General features: G+C 30.2%; 1 protein-coding gene across 1 annotated transcript in view; it reads left to right on the top strand.

Moving 5' to 3' along the window:
• The window catches only part of LOC109596741 (BAI1-associated protein 3), an 85,265-nt gene that overhangs the window by 53,726 nt on the left and 6,885 nt on the right, over nt 1-24,654 (top strand). Inside the window, exons 8-13 of the mRNA XM_020012321.2 lie at nt 8,920-9,235; nt 17,166-17,436; nt 18,580-18,787; nt 19,365-19,550; nt 22,588-22,700; nt 22,949-23,157. Of these exons, the coding sequence (XP_019867880.1) occupies nt 8,920-9,235; nt 17,166-17,436; nt 18,580-18,787; nt 19,365-19,550; nt 22,588-22,700; nt 22,949-23,157 (1,303 nt within the window). The remainder of the gene's footprint in view (nt 1-8,919; nt 9,236-17,165; nt 17,437-18,579; nt 18,788-19,364; nt 19,551-22,587; nt 22,701-22,948; nt 23,158-24,654) is intronic.

Genomic DNA, 24,654 nt, shown 5'->3' with positions numbered 1-24,654 from the left:
AGCAATTGCTCGTTACATAACACAGCTTTTAAGCATTCTTTTTTTACAAAAAGCTTTTAGTGAACCGATAAAACTCCATTTGCTCTGGTCATTAACTTGTGCCGCTAAACTAATACGTTAGTTTTACATTTATCAGAACCACAGCTATTGTTGTTATTTTTAGATATTGATTTAAATGTTTTTAATTTATGTAGTTTCGACACAAGGAAGCGAACGTAAGTGAAATCTGTGTTAATTGATGTTGACTTTGAAACTTTTTGTTTTGGGTGTACTTTAATTTGTATTTCGACAAGTTTCCCGTGGTTTGTTTAGAGCTTCTTTTCCAACCACGAAAATACTATTTGGTGTGTATGCTTGCTGATAACGCTAGAGAGCTGCTCTAAATGGAAAGTAGTTGTTGAGATTAACTGTTAGCAAACTATTAACTATTCGAGCTATACGATGTTAAATTTATCATGTTTGACTTGTTTCTTGCATATGTGTTTATGTGTCGTGTAACTGTTGGATTATTGATTTGATTGGCTCGCATATGTATCATGAATTTAATTACAGCGAACACTCTGTGAGATATCGATTGGTCGGCTAATTTTCAGTGCAACGACAATTTTCTAATTAAACAGAAACCTCTATAACACGGTTCATTAAAAGATGGAGCAGTTTATTTTTCCGGAACTACTTTTCCGGACAGTCTGCAAAATCATTCATCTTGGTTTCGTAAGATTTCCACCACCTGAAAAGTTTGGTAATCCGGACGGACTTTATAGCGAAGTTGTATACGAAAATCGGATGGACCTTTCCTTTATAGTTTTTCGGTCTATTCAATCAAGATTCTGTCCAGGTCTTGTTCTCACGAGACGTTAACGAATATGAAGTGGATTAACAGCGATTTTATTATGTGTACTGAATTTACAAATTATTGTTTAATTCAAGGCTAGCAAGACGTAGATATACATATCTACAGCATCGTAAATTTTAATTTCCCGTTTAAATAACACGGGAACGGTGTTCTCTTGGATTTTGAAATTTTTTAACTCTCGTTAGAGATAATATTTCAAAATGATCAAAACAAATTTTTATAGAAAATTTAACGCTCTACAAAAAATGTCTCTTACAGTTTTTTGATATATTCATTTTTTCAAAAGTTATTAACATTAAAGTTGGATTGATTTAAAATTTAGATATTTTTCTCATTTTTTGACGCAACCATCAACTTTATGGGAAAATTTTAGATGACATTTTTTGTACAGAATTCAATTTCCTATAATTTATCTCCGAAAAACTTTTCGATTTCTTTTTAAACAGTCTAATATATATATATATATATATATATATATATATATATATATATATATATATATATATATATATATATATATATATATATATATATATATAATATTGTTCTTTAAAATGATTATTATGTTTTTTTTTAATTTGTTAGTATATTTGTGTCCACCTTTTTTATGATGCAGTATAAAACAACAATAGAAAATCAATATTATTTTAACTGTTCATATAAATGTGAAATTATGGCTAAAATATTTAATATATTAAAAAGTTGATATAATAATGAGCACTCCTGTATTTAAGAAAATGGGAAAAAAGCTAAGAAATTTAGTGGCGCATAAACATCTGATGGATTTCTCTGGTAAGTCTCTAATCTGCACTTGTCAAATATTTCTAATTACAAAAGTTGCTAACCCTGGCTACAAGGGATGTTACCAGTTTTAAATTCAAAATATCTAATTATTCATATGTGGTAACTTAACATCTACCAATTTGAAACATGTTTGCCTCAACCCCATAAAACTTATAATTGGCTTAATATTTTACCCTTTAACACATGTTTATGAGTTAATTATGAAAATAGTAAATTACCCTCTCGATGCTGCCGTCTCTCGGCATTATTTCGTTTTGCATTCCGTTAAAACCAGACCAAATTTATTCGTCAAAAAGTCATTAAGATGCGCGTGGAGGATAAACTTGAAACAATATTTCACAGTATCTTTGACATTCTAATTTACCGTCCTGTTATTGTAACATTCTTATTTTGCGGAAGTTGTTGCCGCACATGCACAGAATTCACCTCGAACATCGCTAAGCTTTATTGTCTACACAGTTCGAGGATTTTCCTGCAAACTTTATATGCATCTTGTGTATCAACCCGTAATCTCTGCAATGTCATCCGAAACGGTTTACATTCAGTTTTGTAATGCCGCGTTGAATTTGTCTTTTATATTCGAGATGCCACGTCATAAATAAGTTAGTGTTCCGATGAAATGGCTCGAATTTATGAGGCCGTAACATCGGAAAAACAAACAAATAACGTTTTAATGTCATTATCTTGTTGAATTTTATATACCGGTAGTCTCATGTCGAAGTGTTAACCGGTATAAATATTTTATTGTGAAAATCACTCCATTGAAAGTCATCAAAGGGTAAAAGGATTGCATTATAATTGTTTCCTCTTTGTCCAATTTTTCTACCACTCCGTGCCTTTGTTGTGTCTGGCGTTCCGTCATAAAAGCACGTTCCATTTGCGAAACGACAAATCAAAGGAAATTCTTAATAATCCCTCTTTTGCCAATTCTTATGTCTAGTGCCAACATTAGAAATTCGGGTTTGCGTTCATTTTTATAGCTTATTCGAGCTAATTACTTTTAAACAGTTCAAAGTTTTATAGAATTAAAAAACTTTTATGGGGGGACGTTGCGGGATGATTTTTTTAATTCTTAAATAAGGCCAAACTTTTATCCGGCGTCAGATGCACAAAGCCTTAAGACGTTATGAATGTCTCGATGTCATTTTACAGCTTATTAAAAGCATGCAACTGTGTTTTAATATCCAGTTTAATTAAGAAAAATTAGTAAACAAAAACAAAGTAATACAAACTTTCTAATGAAGATACGACGCAGTGATTTGTTGTTCATATACAATGGTGGTCATAATTATAGCAACTTTTTAAAATATTCTGCTCCAAGAAATTAACGCAAAAAATAAAAATTTGAAATTAATATTTAACCTCTACTACTTATAACAATCTCACATCTTCTAATCATACTCAAAATCTGGTACAAATTCTCCCAAACTTCGAGTAGAAGACGTTCCACATCATTTTAGTTATTGGGACGGTTAGGATGATCCCTTAAATGTCTCCCAAAAATGTCCCATATATGTTCTATTGAATTGAATTCTAGACTGTGAGTTCATCATGCTCATTAAAAAAAATTGTACCTATAAATGGGGCATATTACACGACATGTTCTTTCAGAATGTCCAAATGGTAACGCTCAGCATTAAGGTTCTCATTATTTACCACCACGAAGTGGGTGGTCTCCTGTTAAAAAAGTGCTTCCACACACCATAATTGAACCCCCATCAAATAATGTGGCATATACGATCTTACATTGAACATATCTTTCATTTGGCTATCGAAGCACACGAATACATCTATCGCAAAATTTAGATTCATCTGTAAACAGAATTCGTTCCCAATCCCAATTGACGTGCTCTCTAACAAAATTTAGCCGGGCTCTGTGATGATCCACGGTTAAGGTCGGGCCTCAAGCAGAAACACGGGTTTACAAATTATCTTCCCTAGGTTGTTGTCGAATAGTTTCAATACTTCTTCGAGCCCCTTATACCTTTTCTAACTGAGACTGTAATCTTCATGTAGTCACAAACTGTTGTCTCAAAGTTTAAAAGCCTAAAAGAAACGATCTTGAGCAGAAGTTGGAGCACGATTTTCACTTCTGTAACCAAATTAGATATAAAAATTTTACAAATTTAAATCACAGCAATTCAAGAAACTTGAAGAAATACAGTGTGGTCGCATATTCGAAAAATAGTAGAGAGATATTTTATAGAATAAGAATTTAGTAGTTTTAGCAGCAGTAAATAGTTATGACTAAAATATTTAATATTTTATAAAATTGGTTTAATTAAATGGAATCTGGAATACTTTAGGAGGAACTAGCTTATATTTAATTATAATCACTATTTATTAAACGTTATTAAAATCGTAAACAGAGCAAGTTAGATATTAATAAAATTTGTTGGGACTTGAAACTTCCTACTTGAAAGCGGAAAATATTTCCATACAAATTTTACTTTGGAATGTAATATAAAAATTATTAACATACTTTGTCTTGTATCCTGATTTTAAAAATATTTCAATTAAAATGGCTATTATGAAACATAAATTAATTTTGCTATTCAATAAATGTTTTAATTAATATAATAAAATTTAATAACGCAGAAACTAATACAAATAACACCAGTTCAATGAATCCCAGGCCCAATAAAATAGATTAATTGCATAACAATTTAAAACGAAACATATTAAATACAACCCGTATTTGCAAGTTTAATATGTATCGCATTATTAATATTATGTGCTGGATCAAATTCTCATTTATTGCAATTCCTCATTCGTTCATAACGTTGTTTGAAACATGCATGGCTTTTGCTGTTTATTACGAACTCAACTTCGGACTAGTGTACCACAGTTAATCAGGAAACTTTGTTTATCTAGATTTAAATAAGAAACAACAGTTTTAAATTTGAAAATTTTAATTTCAAAACACATATTTGCTGTAAAATAAACTTTTGTATGGAACAAAATGACAAAAAGCCTCTCACACACACGTTGGGTTAAACAAAACACCCCCAACACGGCTACGTTCACATTAAATTGAAAGAGAATTCGTTCTACACGTGTAATTTCAAGTCCCCACACCGTGAACCAATTTATTATGTTCCACCGTACACAATTTGTATATGGATGCGGGATATTTTCGCCGAAGGAAACTTTAAATTGGTTTGTTTCGCCATTCATGAATGAAACAATCAAATAGAAATAATACCAGGCGCAATGGTCTAGTTGTGTAAACAAGAAAATATATTTATTTACCTATTTTTACATGCACTTTTACACGTATGTGGCTCCTTAATATCGCCTTTGTACATACAATTGGACCACATTTACGGTCCACAAACACAGGAACAAAAAAATCCTTCAATAACCCTAGTCGATAAATAACGGAAATATGCGTTCACATTGCAAACAAAAGTGGAATGTACAAACAGAAGTTTCTCATTGGCTGGCTAAATTGTTTACAAATGTACAGCGAACAGACATCAATCCATTTATTGGAGTCAGCGCATGGAAAAGTTCCGACCGCGTTCTGAAATTAAATATTTCCGTATGCCGCAACGTTTACGTGCATAAAGGCAGATGCCAAATGGAGTTTACGCCGAGATGGTTCGGAAAGAACCATAAAGAGAAACCATCTACCGTGTGAATTTATAAAGTTCTATTTGATGCTGCACATCGTGAAATTATGTTTTTTTTATGTTGTGTTTCGATATTAAAAGTTTTGTTATGCAAATGGATAGCTATCCACATTGAGTTCGTGTGGGATTTTAAAATGGTGATGGAATTTTCTAATGTATTGTGAATACGTTTTCACGTAACCACTAGATAGGAATTCGTTTTTTTTTGTGTCTAAATATTTAACACAACAACTATCAATTATTTCTATTTAAAAACAATTAAACATACAGGCAAAATACATTTACATATTATTATAATAATTAAAATGTGATTGGTGAAAGAAAAGTAAATATATTTGTGTTCAGAAATTAAGTTTTGAAAATTTTGCAATATCCTGAAAGGCACGGATCATGAACCAATGAAACCTGTACCAACTGAAACAGGCTAATTAAGACGGGTTAATAATTGCTGGTGCAATCGTTCTTAGGCGCCTCTTAATTCGGTTGTGGGGGGATCACATGGAAGGGTTTTAGGCAATTCGTTTCAATTGAAATTGCAAGTAATTGCTTGTTTATTGGATGATAGAGGATTACTTTAATACTTTTTATCTCATCAAAGTTTGCCAGATACTTTTTGATGTTTTACATTTTAATTCATTGTCGATATGTTTATTGGCTTCTAATTATTTTGGAAGAACTTCTTTTGATTTTCTTTTTTTCTAATCATAAAGAAGGGAGTATAGCTGTTGAAAGTTACATGGATTCAACTTTAATTTTGCTTCATTTTTAATGTATCTTCATTTTTTTTCTCTCTTCTATAAATCATGTATCAATATTGACCATAAAGTGGAACGATTTACTGTGTGAATTTACAAAGTTCTTCTTGTTAACTATGTAAATAACTAGATACTCTTTTTCTCTTTCCTTATTTTAAACTTTAATTTAATATATTTCATATATGTTATATTAGATATATTTAAATTTACTTCGATATACATAATATGTGAAAAAGCCAAGTTTTTATTGAATAATATTGCTAAATTATGTCTTGAAAGCTCTAGAATATCCTGAAATTTGCGGATCATAAACCAATGAAATCAGTTGACAACTGAAATAGGCTAATTAGGTCGGGTTAGTAGACACATTAATTGCTGGTGCAATTGTTCTTAAGCTCCTCTTAATTCGCTTGTCAGGGATCACATAAAAGGGTTTTAAGCAACTCCTTAAAATTGAAATTACAAGTAATTATTTGTTGATTAAATGACAGAGTTTAGTTTAATACTTTTTATCTCATCAAAGTTTGCTAGATACTTTTTAATGTTTTACATTTTAATTCATTGTCGATATGTTTATTGGCTTCTAATTATTTTGGAAGAAATTCTTTTGATTTTCTTTTTTCTATTCGTAAAGAAGGGAGAACAGCTGTTGAGAGTTACATGGATTCAACTTTAATTTTGCAATATGTTATGTCAATACCAAGATGTATCTTCATTTATCCTCAAGATTTTCTCTTTTATAAATCATGTATCAATATTGACCATAAAGTGGAACGATTTACTGTGTGGATTTACAAAGTTCTTCTTGTTAACTATATAAATAACTAGATACTCTTTTTCTCTTTCCTTATTTTAAACTTTAATTCAACATATTTCGTATATGTTATATTAAATATATTTAAATTTACTTTGATATACATAATATGTGAAAAAGCCAAGCTCTTATTGAAAAATGTTGCTAAATTATGTCTTGAAAGCTCTAGAATATCCTGAAATTTACGGATCATGAACCAATGAAGTCTGTAGACAACTGAAACAGGCTAATTAGGTCGGGTTAGTAGACACATTAATTGCTGGTGCAATTGTTCTTATGCTCCTCTTAATTCGGTTGTCAGGGATCACATAAAAGGGTTTTAGGCAACTCCTTAAAATTGAAATTACAAGTAATTATTTGTTTATTGAATGACAGAGTTTACTTTAATATTTTTGATATCATCACAGTTTACTAGATACTTTTTGGCGCCTTTCATTTTAATTCATAGTTAATATGTTCATTGGCTTGTTCAAATGTAGTTTGGAAGAACTTCTTTTGATATTCTTTTATTCATTTTTGATCGTAAAGAGTCTTTTGTATCAATATCAAGGTGTATCTTAATTTAAAAATAATTTCCATCATCAATGTTCACAGTTTTCTCTTCTGCAAGTCATGACGATATTCACCATAGTCTAAAACCATGTACCTTATGGATTTGTAAAGTTTTTGAGGTTCAGGTGAATTCGGTTTCAATTATATATGTTGATTTCAAGGAACAATTATATTATCTGTTTTTTTTTTGTTTTCTTTGTTTTGAGGATTAATATGTCATATTAAATATATTTTATTGATTACGATACAAATTATGAAGTAGTTTGTGTTATATTATATCGTGAGAGTTCTGCAATATCCTAAAATACGCAGATTATGAACTAATGAAACCTGTAACTAACCGTAACAGACTAATTGGGGCGAATTGGTAGACACATTAATAGATGTTGCAACCGTTCTTAGTCACCTCTTAAATAGGTTGGAGAGATCACATAAAGTGTTTTTGGTAAATCCTTCCAATTGAAATAGCAAGTAATTACTTGTTTATTGGATTATTGAAGTTTAGTTTTTGTTTTCAACAAAGTTTTGCCACTTTTTGTTGCTTTGCATTTTAATTCATTGTTAATATGTCTATTAGCTTTTTCTAATTAATTTGGAAGAACTTCTTTTGATTATTTCTCTTTTGTTTTTTCATAAAAGTAGGGTGCACTGTTGCAATTATTCAATTCTGCAGTATTTCAATTTGAGAATCATTTCCATTATTATTGATTATACTGTCATGAACGAAAAAAAAATGATCAAGGTATAGATCATGAACCAATAAAACTTATAACCAATTGAAACGAGCAAATTAAGGTAGGCTAGGCTAGTAGACACATTACTGGTTACAGCAATAATTCTTTTCAGTCTGTCAAGGATCAGTCAAGAGTCTGTTCAATTACTTGTTTATTGGAAATTTTACTTAATATTTTTGATCTCAAAGAAATTCACAATATCGTTTTTGAAGTTTTATATTTCATTTCATGTTTGATATGTTTGGTAATGTTCCATAATATCTTTTGGAAAAACGTCTTTTGATTTACCCTTTTTAATTTTTTGTTCATTAAGAGCTGAATATTAGGGCCCAATAACTTGAATATACTTTTCTGCAGTAAATTTTTTATCAATACCAAAAATTTACCTTAATTTAAGAATAATTCTCAACAAAAATATACTGGTTATCCCCTAAACCATGACAACATTAACTCTCAGCTACATACCACAAAATCCAGTAAACAAAAACTTGATAAACTAGCCTAGAACAGATTAATTAGGACAGTAGCATATGCTGTGTTAATAGGTGCCACAACTGTTGTTTCACACCATTTAATCTGGCTCCGAGAGGTAGACGGAAAACGTTCCAGACAACGTCGTCCAATTAACTGTTATGAACTAGGGTAAACAACCTTTAACTTGAAACTTGGTCCCCAACGGTTTCCATACGTGTCTCGCATGTAAATCGTGTAGACTCAAGAAAACTATTCTCCAGCAGTTTCTAATGAAAATCTAAATTATTTTTTTCAGGTTTCAGTGACCCCTACTGCATGCTGGGCATCCAACCCATGCAGACGGTGGCTCCGTCGTCCCCCCAGCCTCAACCGCTGACACCGAATCGCACCCTGTCCGATGCGTGCATGCCCACCGGCCTGGACGCCAGTCAGGGCAACCATGGCGAGAAGCTGCGTAAGCACCACAGCTTCAAGCTCAGCTTTAAGCGGAAGGACGGCCGCCCCAGGGAGCAGCGAGACAGCATCGGCGGCGCTCTACCTGCCAAGTTCATAAGGGCCACGTCGGTCAAGCCCCACACACTCAATCCGAAATGGAACGAGAAGTTCAGATTGTAAGTAAACAGACGGCAAGCGCGTTGCGTCGCTGAATAAACTGGACGGGACGTTGGGGAAAAAACGACATTTGCTCTCGTGATTTAATGTGAAATGGTGTTTTTTTCATGGGGAATACGTCAAATATTTCATCCAACATGAGTATAAAAAATAAATGTTGCATTAATGTATTTAAACTGATTATTTATATTCGCTGGGAATTTTGGTAAATTAAATGTATTAAATGTATTAAAAGGTTTTTATAATTTTGAATATACAAGTATTACTCAAATATTCAAATATCTGTATAAATGAGTTTCATATCTTCATTATTTTCAGTTACATTTCTGATTAGAGTATTCTTGATATACCACTGTATTAATGATTCCTTTTAATAAACTGTTATTTCGAGAAATATATGTGTGAGAGAAACAAATATATATTATCAAATTAAAAACATAATTATTTTATTAAAAGAATGATTCTTTTTAATTTAAATTAATTTTGTATCTCTCTTCTGTAATTATTTACATAGTTTTTATAACTTTTTAGTTCGAGTAACGCAACCAAACCGTATATTCAAGAAAGTTGATTTTATAATTTATTTCTGCGCCTAACATCGTTTCTTAAAGCTAAAAATGTCTAGAGGTGTCCATTTATCGATACAAATTAAACGATTGATTATCGATTGATTTCCAAAATTGATAGGAAACTCGAGACTAATAAAGTTGTGGACAGGTAATAAACTAGACACTGTGAAGGATGGTTGAGGGGGCTTTATGATTTGGGAATATTTTTCTGAATTCGGCATGGACCCGCTGGTTAAAATAGGCACGATAATGGATCGTTTCGTCATGACATTCTGGAGAATAACATGATTCCATTTGCTGAAAATAACATGAGTTTAAGATGGACCTTCGAGCACGATAACGATGCGAAATACACATCTAAATTAGTTAAAGATTGGTTCGCTTCCTAAGAAGTACATGGAGCTTGGCCAGCACATAACCCAGAACTTAATCCAATTGATAACCTTTAGGATAAAATTAATTGGAAAATCCATGCAAAAAGTGTGTCAAATTTGTCAATACTCCAGTTCAAAATCAATGGAAAGAAATATCAAACGATTATATTGAAAAGCTACCGAAATCAATGAAAAAAATATGTTTAGAAATTATTAAAAATATGCTACTTGATTCTAAATAAAGGAAGGCTAAATGTACGTAAGGTCGTTTTTTATTCATGATGATAAAGATTGGATAATTCTAGATATTCTTTTGTATTTTAATAACATTTGGGACGTGTTTCAAATATTCAAAATATATCTGAAAGGGTCTTTGCTATATCTATTAAAACACAGAAACCAAAAGTAATAAAAAAGAGTAATATTGTGAGCACACAAGATTCAAAAGAGCCAGCGACAATTTAATTGAAGCTCGACGACTTACGAACTACATTGTCTGTAACACCGATCTCGGGAAACTTCCAACAATTACGTGAAACCGTACAAGTATGATTGGGGATAATTACAACCTGATGTTCTGTTAGAGAACAAAAACTGTGGCGCTTGCATCCCCTTTATAAAAATCTCTCTGTTTCGTTTCATACATAGTAGCACGTTTTTATAAAATTGAAGAAGAACATTCACTCGCAGTAATCGCGTTTTATTAACCTTATCTAAAATGTAAAAAAGTGCTTTTGTACTGATATTTTCGTAATCAAGTCGCAAATTATTCAAGTCAAAGGTTCTCGGAGGAAGACAATGGGTTATGTTCTCGTTGTTCTCGAGTTGGAAGTGTTTAAATCTACTTATCTGCCGTCGTGCATTGTATCGCCGTCGGGTTATTGGACATTCAAGTGTCGTGTACAGGCTGCTGGAAGCCGGAAAGTTGAAAGCCGAAAGGTTGTTCGTTGATGAAAGGTCGTCGTTCGGTTGCCGTTATTAAATTGTATCGCTATGCGGTTTCGACGTGAAATATCAGGACTAAATTATTCATTATTTACTTTTAAAACAGTTTCAGTGCTTAAAATTTATTGATTTTTTATTCAATTTTACTTATTAATATTAACTTGTAATAAAATATGAGAGTAATCGAAAGAAAAACTCTTGATATTGTTGAGTTCAAAAGTATGAAAATTATGAGACTAATTTCAAATGCAAACTCAAGAAAAATTTGTTCAGAACTTTTAACGAGTGAAATTCCAAAAAAAAATGATAATATAAATAGAAAAAAACTCGTAAACTTTGTGTAAATTCAGTCGATAATAAAACAATGACAAAAAAAAACAAATTAAATTGTTAAAAATAAATAATTACTTACTTATTATTAATCATTTTGACAAAACCATTAAACATTTGAGAAACTATAAAATGAAATTAAATATGAAGAAGATAAATTAAAAATCCAGAAAAATCTATACATATAACTCAAATCTCAAGAAAATCGATGAAAATATTTACAAGAAATTATGTGACATCTATACTTGGTAGTTTGGTAAAACCAGTACAAGAAATTTGATGAAATCTGATCAAATACAAACATATATGCAACATATCAATTATAACAAAATCCGATGGAAAGAATTATCTTATAAATTCCGAATTACTGATACTTATATTGAATTTGTTGATAAAAATTAGAACAATTATTCAAGTGTGTTTAAAATTTACTTATATTTGAAACTCCATTGACCTTTTTCAACACTTTACATTTTTACTTGGTAGTTTATTCAATTACAAACATTTAAGGCCCTGACAGACCAAAATAGGGTAAACAATGAAAATTTTATTGTCTGCGATTAAAAAAATAGCAAATATACAACAAACCACGCACGAGTTACACACAAATCATGCACCCGTCACGCATCAATCACCCACCAATCATGCACGAATCATGCATAAACCTATAAACTGAGCCTAGTGTACAAGATTACACAGTCATTTCAGACCCAAAAAATTAAAAAGAAACTTTTCCAAAACTAAACAGAGGCCTGCAAATAGTTTAGCATAAAAATTTAGAATTATCAAGTTTTAATTTTTTTTCTAATATTTTCGTAACCTTTGGGCCAATCGTGTTTGATATAGAAGTGCCATTGATTAATTCACAACCGTTTCTAGGATATTTTAGTTTAAACGTGTGAAGAATGTGGCAAATGTAGAAATGTGCAATCATTCACCAATCATGTACCAATCACGCACCAATCATACAAAAGTCATGCACCAATCACGTAACAATCATGTACCAATTAAGTACCAATTAAGTACCAATTACGCACCAGTCACGCACAAATCAACCATATAATTAAACGAATTATCTATTAAAATTTAAAAACGAAACGAATTAATTAATCACCGTATAGTGGTATAATAAAAAAATTATTTATGTGAAGACAATAATCCTTCGACCCATTTATAATTCTGTTACATAGTATGTTTATTTTGTTTCCTACCCCACACCAAGAAATGGGACGCAAAAATACAAGTTTATTGCCCCATAAACAAACGGACAGACTAATAAACTGGGCATGACCTAACCAAATAGTAGATTCTCCTTAATTCCGAATCGCAAATAATTATCAAGTATTAAATCAACTTGATTCATGTATAACATTTCATTGTCGTCGCTAATTGGTGTAATCTCGGCGGTGAGGAAAATTAGTTTGCTTTTAATTAAGGGTGGTCGGAGTTTATATTGTCAAGTGTTTTGTGCAGTTTCACCTAGTGTAAGTTTGTTAACTTTCGTCGTTTATTTGTTGTTAGCTTGCATGGAGGCATACGAAGCAAAATGAAAGCGGTTTTATTTCCGTTTACATGGTAACTAATATGGCACCGACACATACTGTGAACCGTCAAAGTTTTAGTTCGGAAACTACGTATTACCGAAATCAAAAGGTTCAAATTAACTGGGTAAATCGAAATATTATACGTAGTTGTTAGTAAATAAAGCTGCCGGATAATTTGCTTAACAAAATGTTTTCAACGTGTTAGTCTAAACATACAATTAATTCAATGTTAATTAATGGATCCAACTTTTTAGCGTGTAAATTAATACCTTTGGCTGTTGACTGTAATTAATATTGCAAGTTGCGACACGTAATGCGTACTAGACGTAATACCGAGTCCATCAAGTTTAACTTTTTATGTTACATTTATTTTCAAGTTGCTTCTTTCTAAAAACTATTAATTTATCCTTTAACACAATAAGAATGTAATAAGATTCAGTATCGTTTACTTAAATGATGCTTATATAAATATCTCAGAAGTTCAGTTACACAAGAAAGTCTTAATTTTTATAAAATAATTAAATAAGAATTATTTTTACAGGTATTAATAAAATATTATTAATAATTTTATAATAATGAATATTATTCTCATTTATTAAATTTTTAATAGTCTATTTTCTATGAAAAATGTCATTTACAATCACTATTATTAAAAAACTTGAAATTAAAAACGTGAATGGAAATAATTGAAAAACGTGCATCATATTTGTAAATCCAATTTTTCAATTTTTAATAATGTTTTCCATTCAACATTTTTAATTAAATTTTAAAAATTATAATATGAAATTCAATTTAAAACATAAGTGTAGGTATAGGCGGAACATCCACCATTTTTGTAAGTCCCTTCGCCATTTTTTAAACTGGAAAGTAAAATGTTTTAATATAAATAATTATAATATGTTTTACACTATTGTTCTCAGTTCAATATTTCTGTGTAACTCATTTGTCATTTTTATAGTATAATATATGGAAATATATTATTTTATTACAAATAACTATAACTGCATTGATTAAATATTTCGATGGAAATTGTCATTTACAAAAACCATTTTCAAATAACTTTTTAAGATTTAACGTAAAATAATAAAACATAAATTAAAATATTTTATTTATATTTGGATTCTTTCTTTTTATTTTTTAACTAAGAACTTTCTTTTTATATCACACTATAATTTTTAGAATTATTAACTTTTATTAATATTTAATATTTTTAGGTTTTAATTATAAAAATAGTGTTTTCCATTCTCTGTTCTATTATAAATAACTATAATGTGGTTTGAACGATTATTTGGTAATGAAATATTATAAATATAAAAATATGTTTTTACAATTATCTCATATATGAGACTGAAATTAATGAATGCAGTTTGTTATAATAAACTTTAATTATGTCAATTTTTTATAAAAATTGTCATTTACATTGATAATTATCATTTTTAAACAACTTTAATAACTTTAGAATATTTTAATATAAAGTAAAAAGCTAATCAATATATTTGTATTACCCTTCGTCATTTTCTAAACTATGTACTGTTGTTGTTTTGTAATGTTTTCGCCATTATTCCCTTTTATCAAGATTTGAAACTTCCAAATTTTTAATTATGAATTTTAATATTTTAAAGCATTATTATTATAAATAATTCTAGAGCATTCGCCATATTTGTACAGATCCTTCGCCATTTTTTTAAATTACGTACTCATTAAAATGTTTTTTTGAAAATAATTATAAAAATGTTTTCTCCAGTATTCCTTTTTATCAATATTGGAAATTTTAAAATTTTTAATTATGAATTTCAACATTTTTAAAACATTTGATAATAAGCTTTTACTATAATTAATTTATATTTATTACATTCCACACTTATTACATTACTTTAATATGAATGAAGACTAATAAAGAAAGAATTCCAATTAATTACAACAAAAAAAAAACACATAATAATAATTGAAAGACTAGTAAATAAGATAACAAAGCAGTTCGTAGTAGCACTTTCCGCTTTAAGCCGGGCCTTTTGTCAAGTAAATATTTAATATTAAATCCAGCGAAATGGAACATATTCCGTGTAAAAGAAAACGTAATCAAACTCGCCTCCACGTATCCAGAATCCGCCGGTCCCGCTACATTATTATTTGTTCTCCTTCAATTCGTTTTAAAGCCTCACAAATCATAATTATAGGAAGCAAATATTGTTACGCCGAAATAAAATTATGCAGGTTGGGCGGTGTGTTTTTGCTCCAGTTTAATTTTATTTTTTTAGCTTATTACTTTCGCGAACCAATTTTTCAGCGTTAACGGTTTTATTTATTCTCTCCAATCTATTGAATTTTATTGGAGAAAATTGGGGGTATAAATGTTTATTAAAAGTTTCGAATTATATACGCAATTTAATGTTAAGCCTGGTTTTAAAATTTAAACTGCCGAGTAAAGGTTAATTTCAGAAATTAAATTCGATTTATGCGTCCATTACCGTTATTTGTATTCCATAAACAACGTTATAAGTGAAACAATTAACGAAACAGATTTGTTTATTTCTTCTGAATTAGGCGACAAGCAAATTAGACAAAATCTAGATGCTAATTCGAGGTACAGTTATAACATTGCTTAAGGGGATTTAATTAAAGTGGGAGAGTTAGAGATGTTTTATATTTCTACTGTTTTTTATTAAGAAAATGAAAATGACGCCAAAATGCTAATCCGAAACTTAACAAGCTTTTAAAGGGGCTTTGAAATAAAATATTTTTAAGTGAAGATAACACCTATTTTGTTTCTCGTTTCCATTCTTTTATATTAGTCTCATCTCTTATAAAACAAATGGAACGTAAATGACAATAAAGAAAAATTCTAATCGTTTTTAATAAAAAAATATATTTCAAAGCCATATATATATAAGTATATACAGTGGTGTAGTATGGAATTTACTTATTACAAATATTACTTAATGTCTGGAAAAAAGTATTAAATATTTTGTTAATATTCATAAATATTTTGTTGCGTAATCTTTGGCTTCTATCATTCCTTGACATCTTTTAGGCATATAATCTACCAGACTTCGTAATGTGTCAACAGAAATTTGTTGACACTGCTACTGTATGGTTTAAAGAAATTCTTGTTTGCTTTTAATTTTAATTGTTCGGAATTTTACATCACATTACAATTTTCTATTCATTTAACTATAAACGTAATGAATCATTTTATATAATGAAAAATATCAAGAAAAATAACTCTTATAAAATATATAAATGATAGATTACACAAAAGAGGCAAAAGTAATTGTGTTATTTTCCCATTTCCTCTAGTTTAAATGTGACCGATCAAGATTCTGTTACTCAGGAAACTGAAAAAATCCAATGTGGTAATATGTCAATGCCATGATTTATCGCAAGTTTTCGCTTGAAAAACTATACACAAACTTCAAAACACAAATTTATCTTTTTGACCTAAAAGGAATTGATGACCAGTATATAATTTTGTTTAGAATTTTGAACTTATTTCTCGAAACTTAATGAAAATTGAAACTTTGAGAATCACTTTCTAAATTACTCCTCATATTTCTCTCTGATTAAAAAGATATTCATAAAATTAAGCAATTTATTTTTCAACCTCAAAAGGACTTAATAATGACATAGAATGTAAATTCAAATATTTACATAACCTGGAACTCTAATTTGCTGAATATAACCTTTCGAATCGTAATAATCGACTATGTTGGTACCGTCCGGCTGAACGATCTCCTCCCGTTTGGTCCGATTCCTCGACGTCTTGTTCTTATTCGAATTGAGTTTAACAAAGCGAAAGTTCCCCCTGTATTGTCTGAACAATCCGGCATCGTGACCGACGTTAAGCAACGACTGGACCAACGGAACATACTTTTCGGCCTGTTTCTGCGTTTTCTTAAACTGAATGCACCTCTTTATGGATTTCACGGTCGAAGGAAAACCGGCCTCCTGCAGGAAACTTACTGCCTCCAGAACCGCCGTCATGGCCCTCAGGGTGGCGAGGTTCGGATACTTTCGTTTTCTCGAATAACAACGTCCGTTATCCATGCCTGTACTAAGAATTTACATCAAGATTTATAAAATACTGTGAATAATTTAGCTTTATTTTGTCACTGACCGTGACAACGTCAAAAAATGGCATTTATAAACTTTCTTTTGTTTTTGTTTCAGCGACATCGACGACATAAACAGCGATTCCCTCCATTTGGACATTTGGGACCACGACGATGAAAGCTCAGTGCTGGAAGCGGTCAGTAAATTGAACGAAGTTCGGGGTGTTCGTGGTCTCGGCAGATTCTTCAAACAGGTCTGTCAATCGGCTAGACAAAGTTCGCAGGATGATTTTTTGGGCTGCGTCACCATTCCTTTGTCCGACATTCCATCGACTGGATTGGAAGGCTGGTTCAAATTGGAGGCGAGGTCTCAAAGAAGTTCCGTTCAGGTTTGTTGATCCATTTATAATTTCTACAAAACTATATCGACATTTGCCCATCTTTAAAAAATGTAATATTTTTAGTGGAACTATCGCAATAAAGTTTAATTATAATAAATATAATTTTATTAAGAAATGATTGAAAATATTTTTTATAAAATATTAAGACATACAAATAAATATTTTTCTTTATTGTTTAAGATTCAAAAGACACTTGCCTATATATTTCTAAATATGTTTTATCATTATTTTTCCTCGTGTTTAAAAAACACAAATCAAAATATTTTCAATAAATGTATTCTCATCTATAATTTCTATCAAATTATTTTAAAATTTGTCTAAATAAAACAAGTTTACCAAGTAATAATTAAATTCTGGAAATATATTTTTCGCAATCTAAAGATATACATCCATTTAATATTCAAAAGTCATTTCCTTAAATATTCTTGCATAATCTGTTATCATTAGATTTTATTAAAATGAATAATGAACATTTTCTGTTCGTCGTACTTATTTCGTAAAGTCCCTTTTTCACTAATTACTTTTTTTACTCTGTAATAATGACTAATACCCGGTAACTTCGCTAATTATCGTTCTTTGTTCAGAAAAAGAACAGTGAATTATTTATTATCTCAAGGGCGATTACGATTAAAAATGCATGACTTTACATGCACACCAGCTGTTTAATTTCCGTGAAATGTAACAATTCAATACGCAGTTTTTGTTCGATACAACTTGACAATTTATATACCAAAAATATTCAATTATGAGACAAACGTATGTACACATTTTATTCAGATAGAGGTTAACAGTTTTCGGTAAAAAACAATAATTTGCTCTTTGTTTGTAATGTTTAAATTGATACATTTATTATTCTTTTTGTTTGTATAGTTGGAACTATAAACAAGTTACAATCATTATCAGTCTATAAAATTCAATAAATACATTTTTATATTCATTTCAAAGTTTATACAAACACGCTTTTGTTAAATTAATATCCCACTATCACTATAATTATTGTATTTAAAATCCCAACAACCTATTTCTAAGAATAATATTTACAGTGCGAGTTTTCAAGTAATCGCCAGAGTAATCTCATTAATTAGCTAGCACCATTCATAGTGCATAAAACCGAATTATTTATTATTCCAGGGACGGATACGGTTGAAAATGTGGCTCTCGACGCGGGAAAACAGAGGCGTTTCGGAAGAGGATAATTGGACGGAGCTCATACAACACGAGAATTTGTATGCTAATTTCGTAGACTATGAACTGAGGAACTGGGGCCGCGAAACGTGGACGTGGAACGGTGATCTGCCAGGACCTGCCCTGACTATTCTCCATCAGCACGCTGTTCAAGGTTCGAATCGCATACTCAATTTCAATTTGAAATGTTGTCTTTTATATCGGGGGCTTCCAGCAATTTTGATTGATCTATAGCCGTTTTTATCTTATTATGACGTGGAAGCGGTATATCCTGACATACTTATTTTGTCACTTAAATCTAATTGTGTTAATGAACAATGAAGCAAATTGTATCCAAAATATTATTACAGTGGTTATTACATTCTTGGTCATTAGTGCTTTAAATAAAATAGCTTTTGTAAAGGTGGTTCCTAGTTGTAATTAAAAGAAAGTTTTCTAATTAGAGCGTGACTGTAGACATAGCGTGATTAATATGGTTCCATATGTTAGTTCAATACAAGTTTTAATTACTTCAACTTCTTTGGAAGATTGTTATTCAATTACAATAATAATTTTATTATTAAGAAATTTATTTTTAAGAAATTCTTTATTAAATTTGACATTTTCAAGGGTTTTTTTATAAACACAAATTATAAGAAATCTAATTATCCTGAATAAAAACTCTCCAAAGAGCTCATGGACGGGATAGTTCTTTTTATAGACGTTAATTCGAAGATAAAACTTTGTTGTAGGCGATCTGACTGAACTGCAGACTGCCGTCGCCCGTTTCGTAGCCGCGGCCCGTGTTTATCTCAAGCACCCGCTAGACCCGCGCTGGATGTTGCAGCTGCTCACCGACATTGAAAACGCCTGGATGAACTTCACCCTAACGCGGGAAGAAGAGATGTGGCTCGCCGAAAAGTTTACTGCCATGCAAGGTTCGTAGATTATCCATCTCCTTTTGTATTATATTTCTCAAAACTGACTTTCAGTTTGATCTTTACTTTGATTATTGTATACCATATACAAGGCCTTTCTAATATAGATGATGAAAATAATTATATATAATAGAACACGTCCAGTATTTGATTAGTTTTGATAATTAATTATTGAAAAAAAAAACTATTTGGCATTTTTTTTATTAATTTACTATACATAAATTTCATTTCACATGAAATTTAAATTTGAGGTCATGTATATATGTAAGAAAAACAAACAAAAAATTGTTTAGTTTTGTTATATAATATTCCCAGTAACAAAATAAAACACATCCAGTAGTAAGATTCCATTGGTTTTTCGTGTACAGTTTGGGATAATAAACAGTAGTAATCTTGAATATATTTATTTTGATCATCATTTTAAATTGATATTAGGTTAGACTTCCACTCTGGTCTTTACTTGACACTTACGTGTGTAAAAAGGTGGCTGAAAGTGTATTATCTGTGATGTTCAACTCGAGTACAGTCAAGCCAAATTTACATCGAAATTTTGGGAATACTCCAAAATAATACTGTAATAGGTACCTTCTGACACATACCTCACCATCATGTATGTCCAAAGAATATTGTCACTCATCATTGAAGTTCAACTCATTTCATTCCATAACCAAAAGCTGTCGTTCTTTATGTCATTTCAATTTTTGATGACATGTTGGAATAAGTGCAAGCATAAATTGGTGATCTTGAAAAAAGTCCAAAAGGTCGGAATTTCGCTTGATAAAAAACCTTTACATTCACGATTTTATTCAAACCATGCTGTAGAACAATCAGTGCTCCGATTGGTTTATTTGAATGGCAATTTCCACAAACGGAAGTCTTGCCCTTTTTAAACCTAAGAAACTTATAAACAGGAGAAAAATGATAAAAATACTGAACTATGCCTGCATCATACTAATTTTCATGGCTTATTAATATAAAAATTGAACAAAATTATGCATTTTACTGATGGATGTCCAAAAAACTGAAGGTTGAAAATTTAATTTAGTCGTCATCGTATTTTATACATTTAAAATGCACACACACATAATAATATTAAGAAAATCTTTAACAAATACCATGAATACTATATTTGTGATTAAAGAAATATAAAACAATAATAAAGAGAAACAATGTAAATATTATTTAAAACCTTAACTAATTAATTAATGATGTATCTATTCTAGAAATATGGAATAATGAGATAAAATAAGAAAATAACTATGGAAGGCCAACACAGAAGTCTCGGTATTGTATTTCAAACAAACGAACTAATTAATTACTCATAATGTAAAGGAGAAAAAAATAAAGAAATATTATACTTTATTTTATTTCATTTAACTTTGGGCTGCTTCTCTCTACAGAATTAACAAATTTATTTCAATAAAAGTCCTATAACAATTAATGTTTCTTCTAATTATGCTTTTTAAAGTGTTTCATAAAATATTTATTAAACAAAATCTATATTATTTATATTTTCAGAGGTCTGATTTTGTTCGTATCACTTTGATATCTGATTGACCACTAAATGACAACTTAGACAACTGATGTTCTAGAAATTTAGTTCAGTTCGTTGGCTATTCTTATCTGCTCAGCTATTTTAGTGTTTTTAAGCACTGGTGTCCATATTTTATCAAGCTTCAATGCTTCTTCTTTTCTGTTGAAATTTCCGTGTTTACGTATTTCAATTGCTTCCCTGATCATTCTCTTGTGATATCCATTTGTCGAGGCAACCAATTGTATATCTTGGAATTTTATCTTATGATATACCACATACCATGCTCTTACGGGAAAATATACATCAGTACCACAAAACGTTCAATAGGGACTGGTATTAAAGAACACAAACGAAACTGCATCCAAGGACAATCAGAAAACTCTGCTGTAGCTGAACATGCACAGTTAAATGAAAATCATAAGACGTATACATATTTTTGCTAGTCTATTTATGTGTACACATGATTTAATGTTCCGTATATTATAATTTATTTACATAGAATCCAAAATTATTTCATATACATATAACACATAGCATAGCATTTCGTTATAAATTATAATAATAATAAAATTTTTTTAAAGGCCGACAATCTTCAAAATAGAATTATTTTTTTTTTCCTATACCGTTTTATTTTTATGATCCTGTGAAACTAAATGAAAATAATTAAAATTAACAGAAAATTCTAAACATGGCTTTTGGAATTGCCATCCAAATGTTACAATTGCGTGGAAATGTTACCTTACCAAAAATTTCTGATGTTGATAAAACAAATTTTTCTAGAGGAAAACTTTGATAGGAATATTATTTGACTAAATCTCAACTTTGTTAGGTTTATAATAAATGCCACATAAAAACCATAAATTTTCCCAATATGATCTAATAACGATGATATTGCCAACAGCAATTTACAAAATTGCCATTAAAAGGTAGGCGAAGTGTCTCTTGTTATATCGACAAGCACCATCAAAAGGGCGATACCAGTAAACGTATTCCATAAAAATGGAAGGCCAATACATTTAAATTAGGTCCTAATACAAACGAAAGAATCCCAAAAAGTTTTAATAGGATATCGGGTCGCATCGATAAGTCTGAGATGAATTTTCTCGGCACATCGCCGCCAATACCTGAGAGAGAAAACCCCTTACTAAAGTTGAACTTGTCTTTACAATTCTCGGGATAATAAACTTTGCAGTCAATAATTACTTTTGTGCGAACGTCGCTGTTGGTTACATTAGACCGATAATCACTTCTGCCGAAGTTCATTTTTCGTCCTCCCAGGAAACAATTAAATTCATTCTTGCTGTTGAAATTATTAATTAAAGTTATTTTATCGTTCAGACACATCGCTCCAAACAACTGTTTTTTGTATTTTTTAAATTAAGTTTAAGTTCTGGGGTTGTTTGGAAACATTTTAAAGTCCTTTATAAGGATATTGAAGTTAAATTTCAACAAGGAAATTCATTACTTCCTCAAAACAATCGTTCTATTTGTTAATTTTTTCAGAACGATGGTTACAACAATTAAGACACCATCGACAATTATTCCCGGCTCTTCATCCGCCATCTTTAGTTCGACTGGAATATGTCTTGAGATGTTTGGCTTACTTATCGAACATGGTAAGTTTAGTTAAATATGCAATGGTGCTTCTATAAGTAAGCAAAGCATATTTGTTTGAAAGGTCTTGAGCCTCAAATAAATCCCAATGTTTCCTTAAATAAAACAGATTTTGTCTGGATCCCATAAACTCCAGTTAAACCAACGGGTGGGAAATTCGTCACGTATAAGACGTCTTTTTTTTATGCGTTGGCATAAAAGTGAATTTACTGGTAAATGACGCGGCCCCTTCTAATTCAATCTGTTTCAGAAAGCATTCTGGAAATGTTGCCCATTTAATAAGGAAATCCGTGGCGAGATAGTGGCCACGTTAAGGAAGGGCACTCCGGAGTGGTTCAACTATCTACGCGCCAGTTTCATAATCTCCGACGAATACGATGCCTCCTTCGTGGATTTCTGTTCGGAGGTCTATGTTCAGCTCAAGCACGGCCTCTCCCATTATCATCCGCTTTTCGAAGGGTAAGTGTTTCCTGTTATTGCAGCGTGAGGTTTTCTCGATTAGCACTTTTTTAAAAGAGCTGCAAAGCCTATTGTATAATTTAATTATCGCCATTTCCGCCGGCCCTATTCCATGCCCATATTCTTTTTAATTTTCTAGTAATTTTCACGCCATAAGAAAATTTAATTTGGTTATATATATATATTTTTTTAATTATGGAGAATTACGAATTCATTTGAAACAGCTTTGAAAGAACGAAATATAATACTAAAATACAAATTTCGATTCATGGTATACAGCAATTTTCTCACAAATTCTCTGACAAATTTGCGTCCTTAGGTTTGTTATTTTACTCAAAGCGGTTTCCTCAATTAAAGGCAATCCCCATTGAGATGAATACAATTCGTAAGAAAAATAACTGAGTTACAGCTGTAGAAACATCCCATTGGAAAGTTCAAATTTCATGAATTTTTGACGATGTTCACATATATTTTTCTAACTTTTTTCAACAATGAAAATTTCAACAACGGTTTACATTTTTAATAGACAGCTTATTCAATTTCTAATAAGTTGCAGCTGACCAGTATTAAACGAAAAAATGAAAATACTATATTGTATTGGTAGCTACAACTTTTTACTCGTATAAACTGTATCAAGCGATGAAATATGGCAAATTGTAATTCTCAGTAATTTTAATTGTATGGGTAGTATATTTAAATAGTGTCTACTTCCTGAGTAACATATTTCCAATATAATCAAATAGTTCAATTGAACTGAATGTTCCATATTGGTATTCAAATTATTTACATTATATAAAAACAGTCGATTTAATGTAATATGTTAGGAGTATTTCAAAGAGTCGTTGACAAGTTTTTAGGGCAATATAAATGTGTGATTGCTACAAAATTACAAACAATTGAAATACACGAGTCGCAATATTTCAATTAATGTTCATTAATTCTAATTCATATTTATATCAAAATATTCAGTTTTGATTTCCAGGTTCGAATAAGACAATTAACAGTAATTTAGTTTTATTAAACGGGCTCTAGGCGTTGGTTTAATATCTTAGAAATTATTTATAACTTCTAGTAATTTTCATATTTTTATTACTCTAGTATCAAAAAAGATTTTTATTCATAAAATTTAATTTATTTTTTTATCAACAATTTATTTCACAAAAGATTTGTTGCTAAAATTAAATTAAATTAATATTTGAAAAGTACATTTATGTGAAAATAGAACTAATCGCATATAACAATAAAAACTTATTTTCTTTTATAAATTAATTTAATGTATATAAACATATCTAGTTATATCTAGTTATTTATCTAATATTTCTATTTAAGGAAAATGTTTCATATTTCAAGCAGAATTCATAATCTTCATTATCTAAATTAAATTTACTAGTTTTAGAAAATTTTGAATGGTTACAAAATGGAATTTTAATTTTTAAATTTGTATATATTTATTATTATATTATTAAAAAAAATATTTATATAATATTATTAATAAAT

The sequence above is a fragment of the Aethina tumida genome, chromosome 2, assembly GCF_024364675.1.
Source record: "Aethina tumida isolate Nest 87 chromosome 2, icAetTumi1.1, whole genome shotgun sequence".
Taxonomy (NCBI): domain Eukaryota; kingdom Metazoa; phylum Arthropoda; class Insecta; order Coleoptera; family Nitidulidae; genus Aethina; species Aethina tumida.
This window is presented reverse-complemented; position numbering and strand designations above follow the sequence as displayed.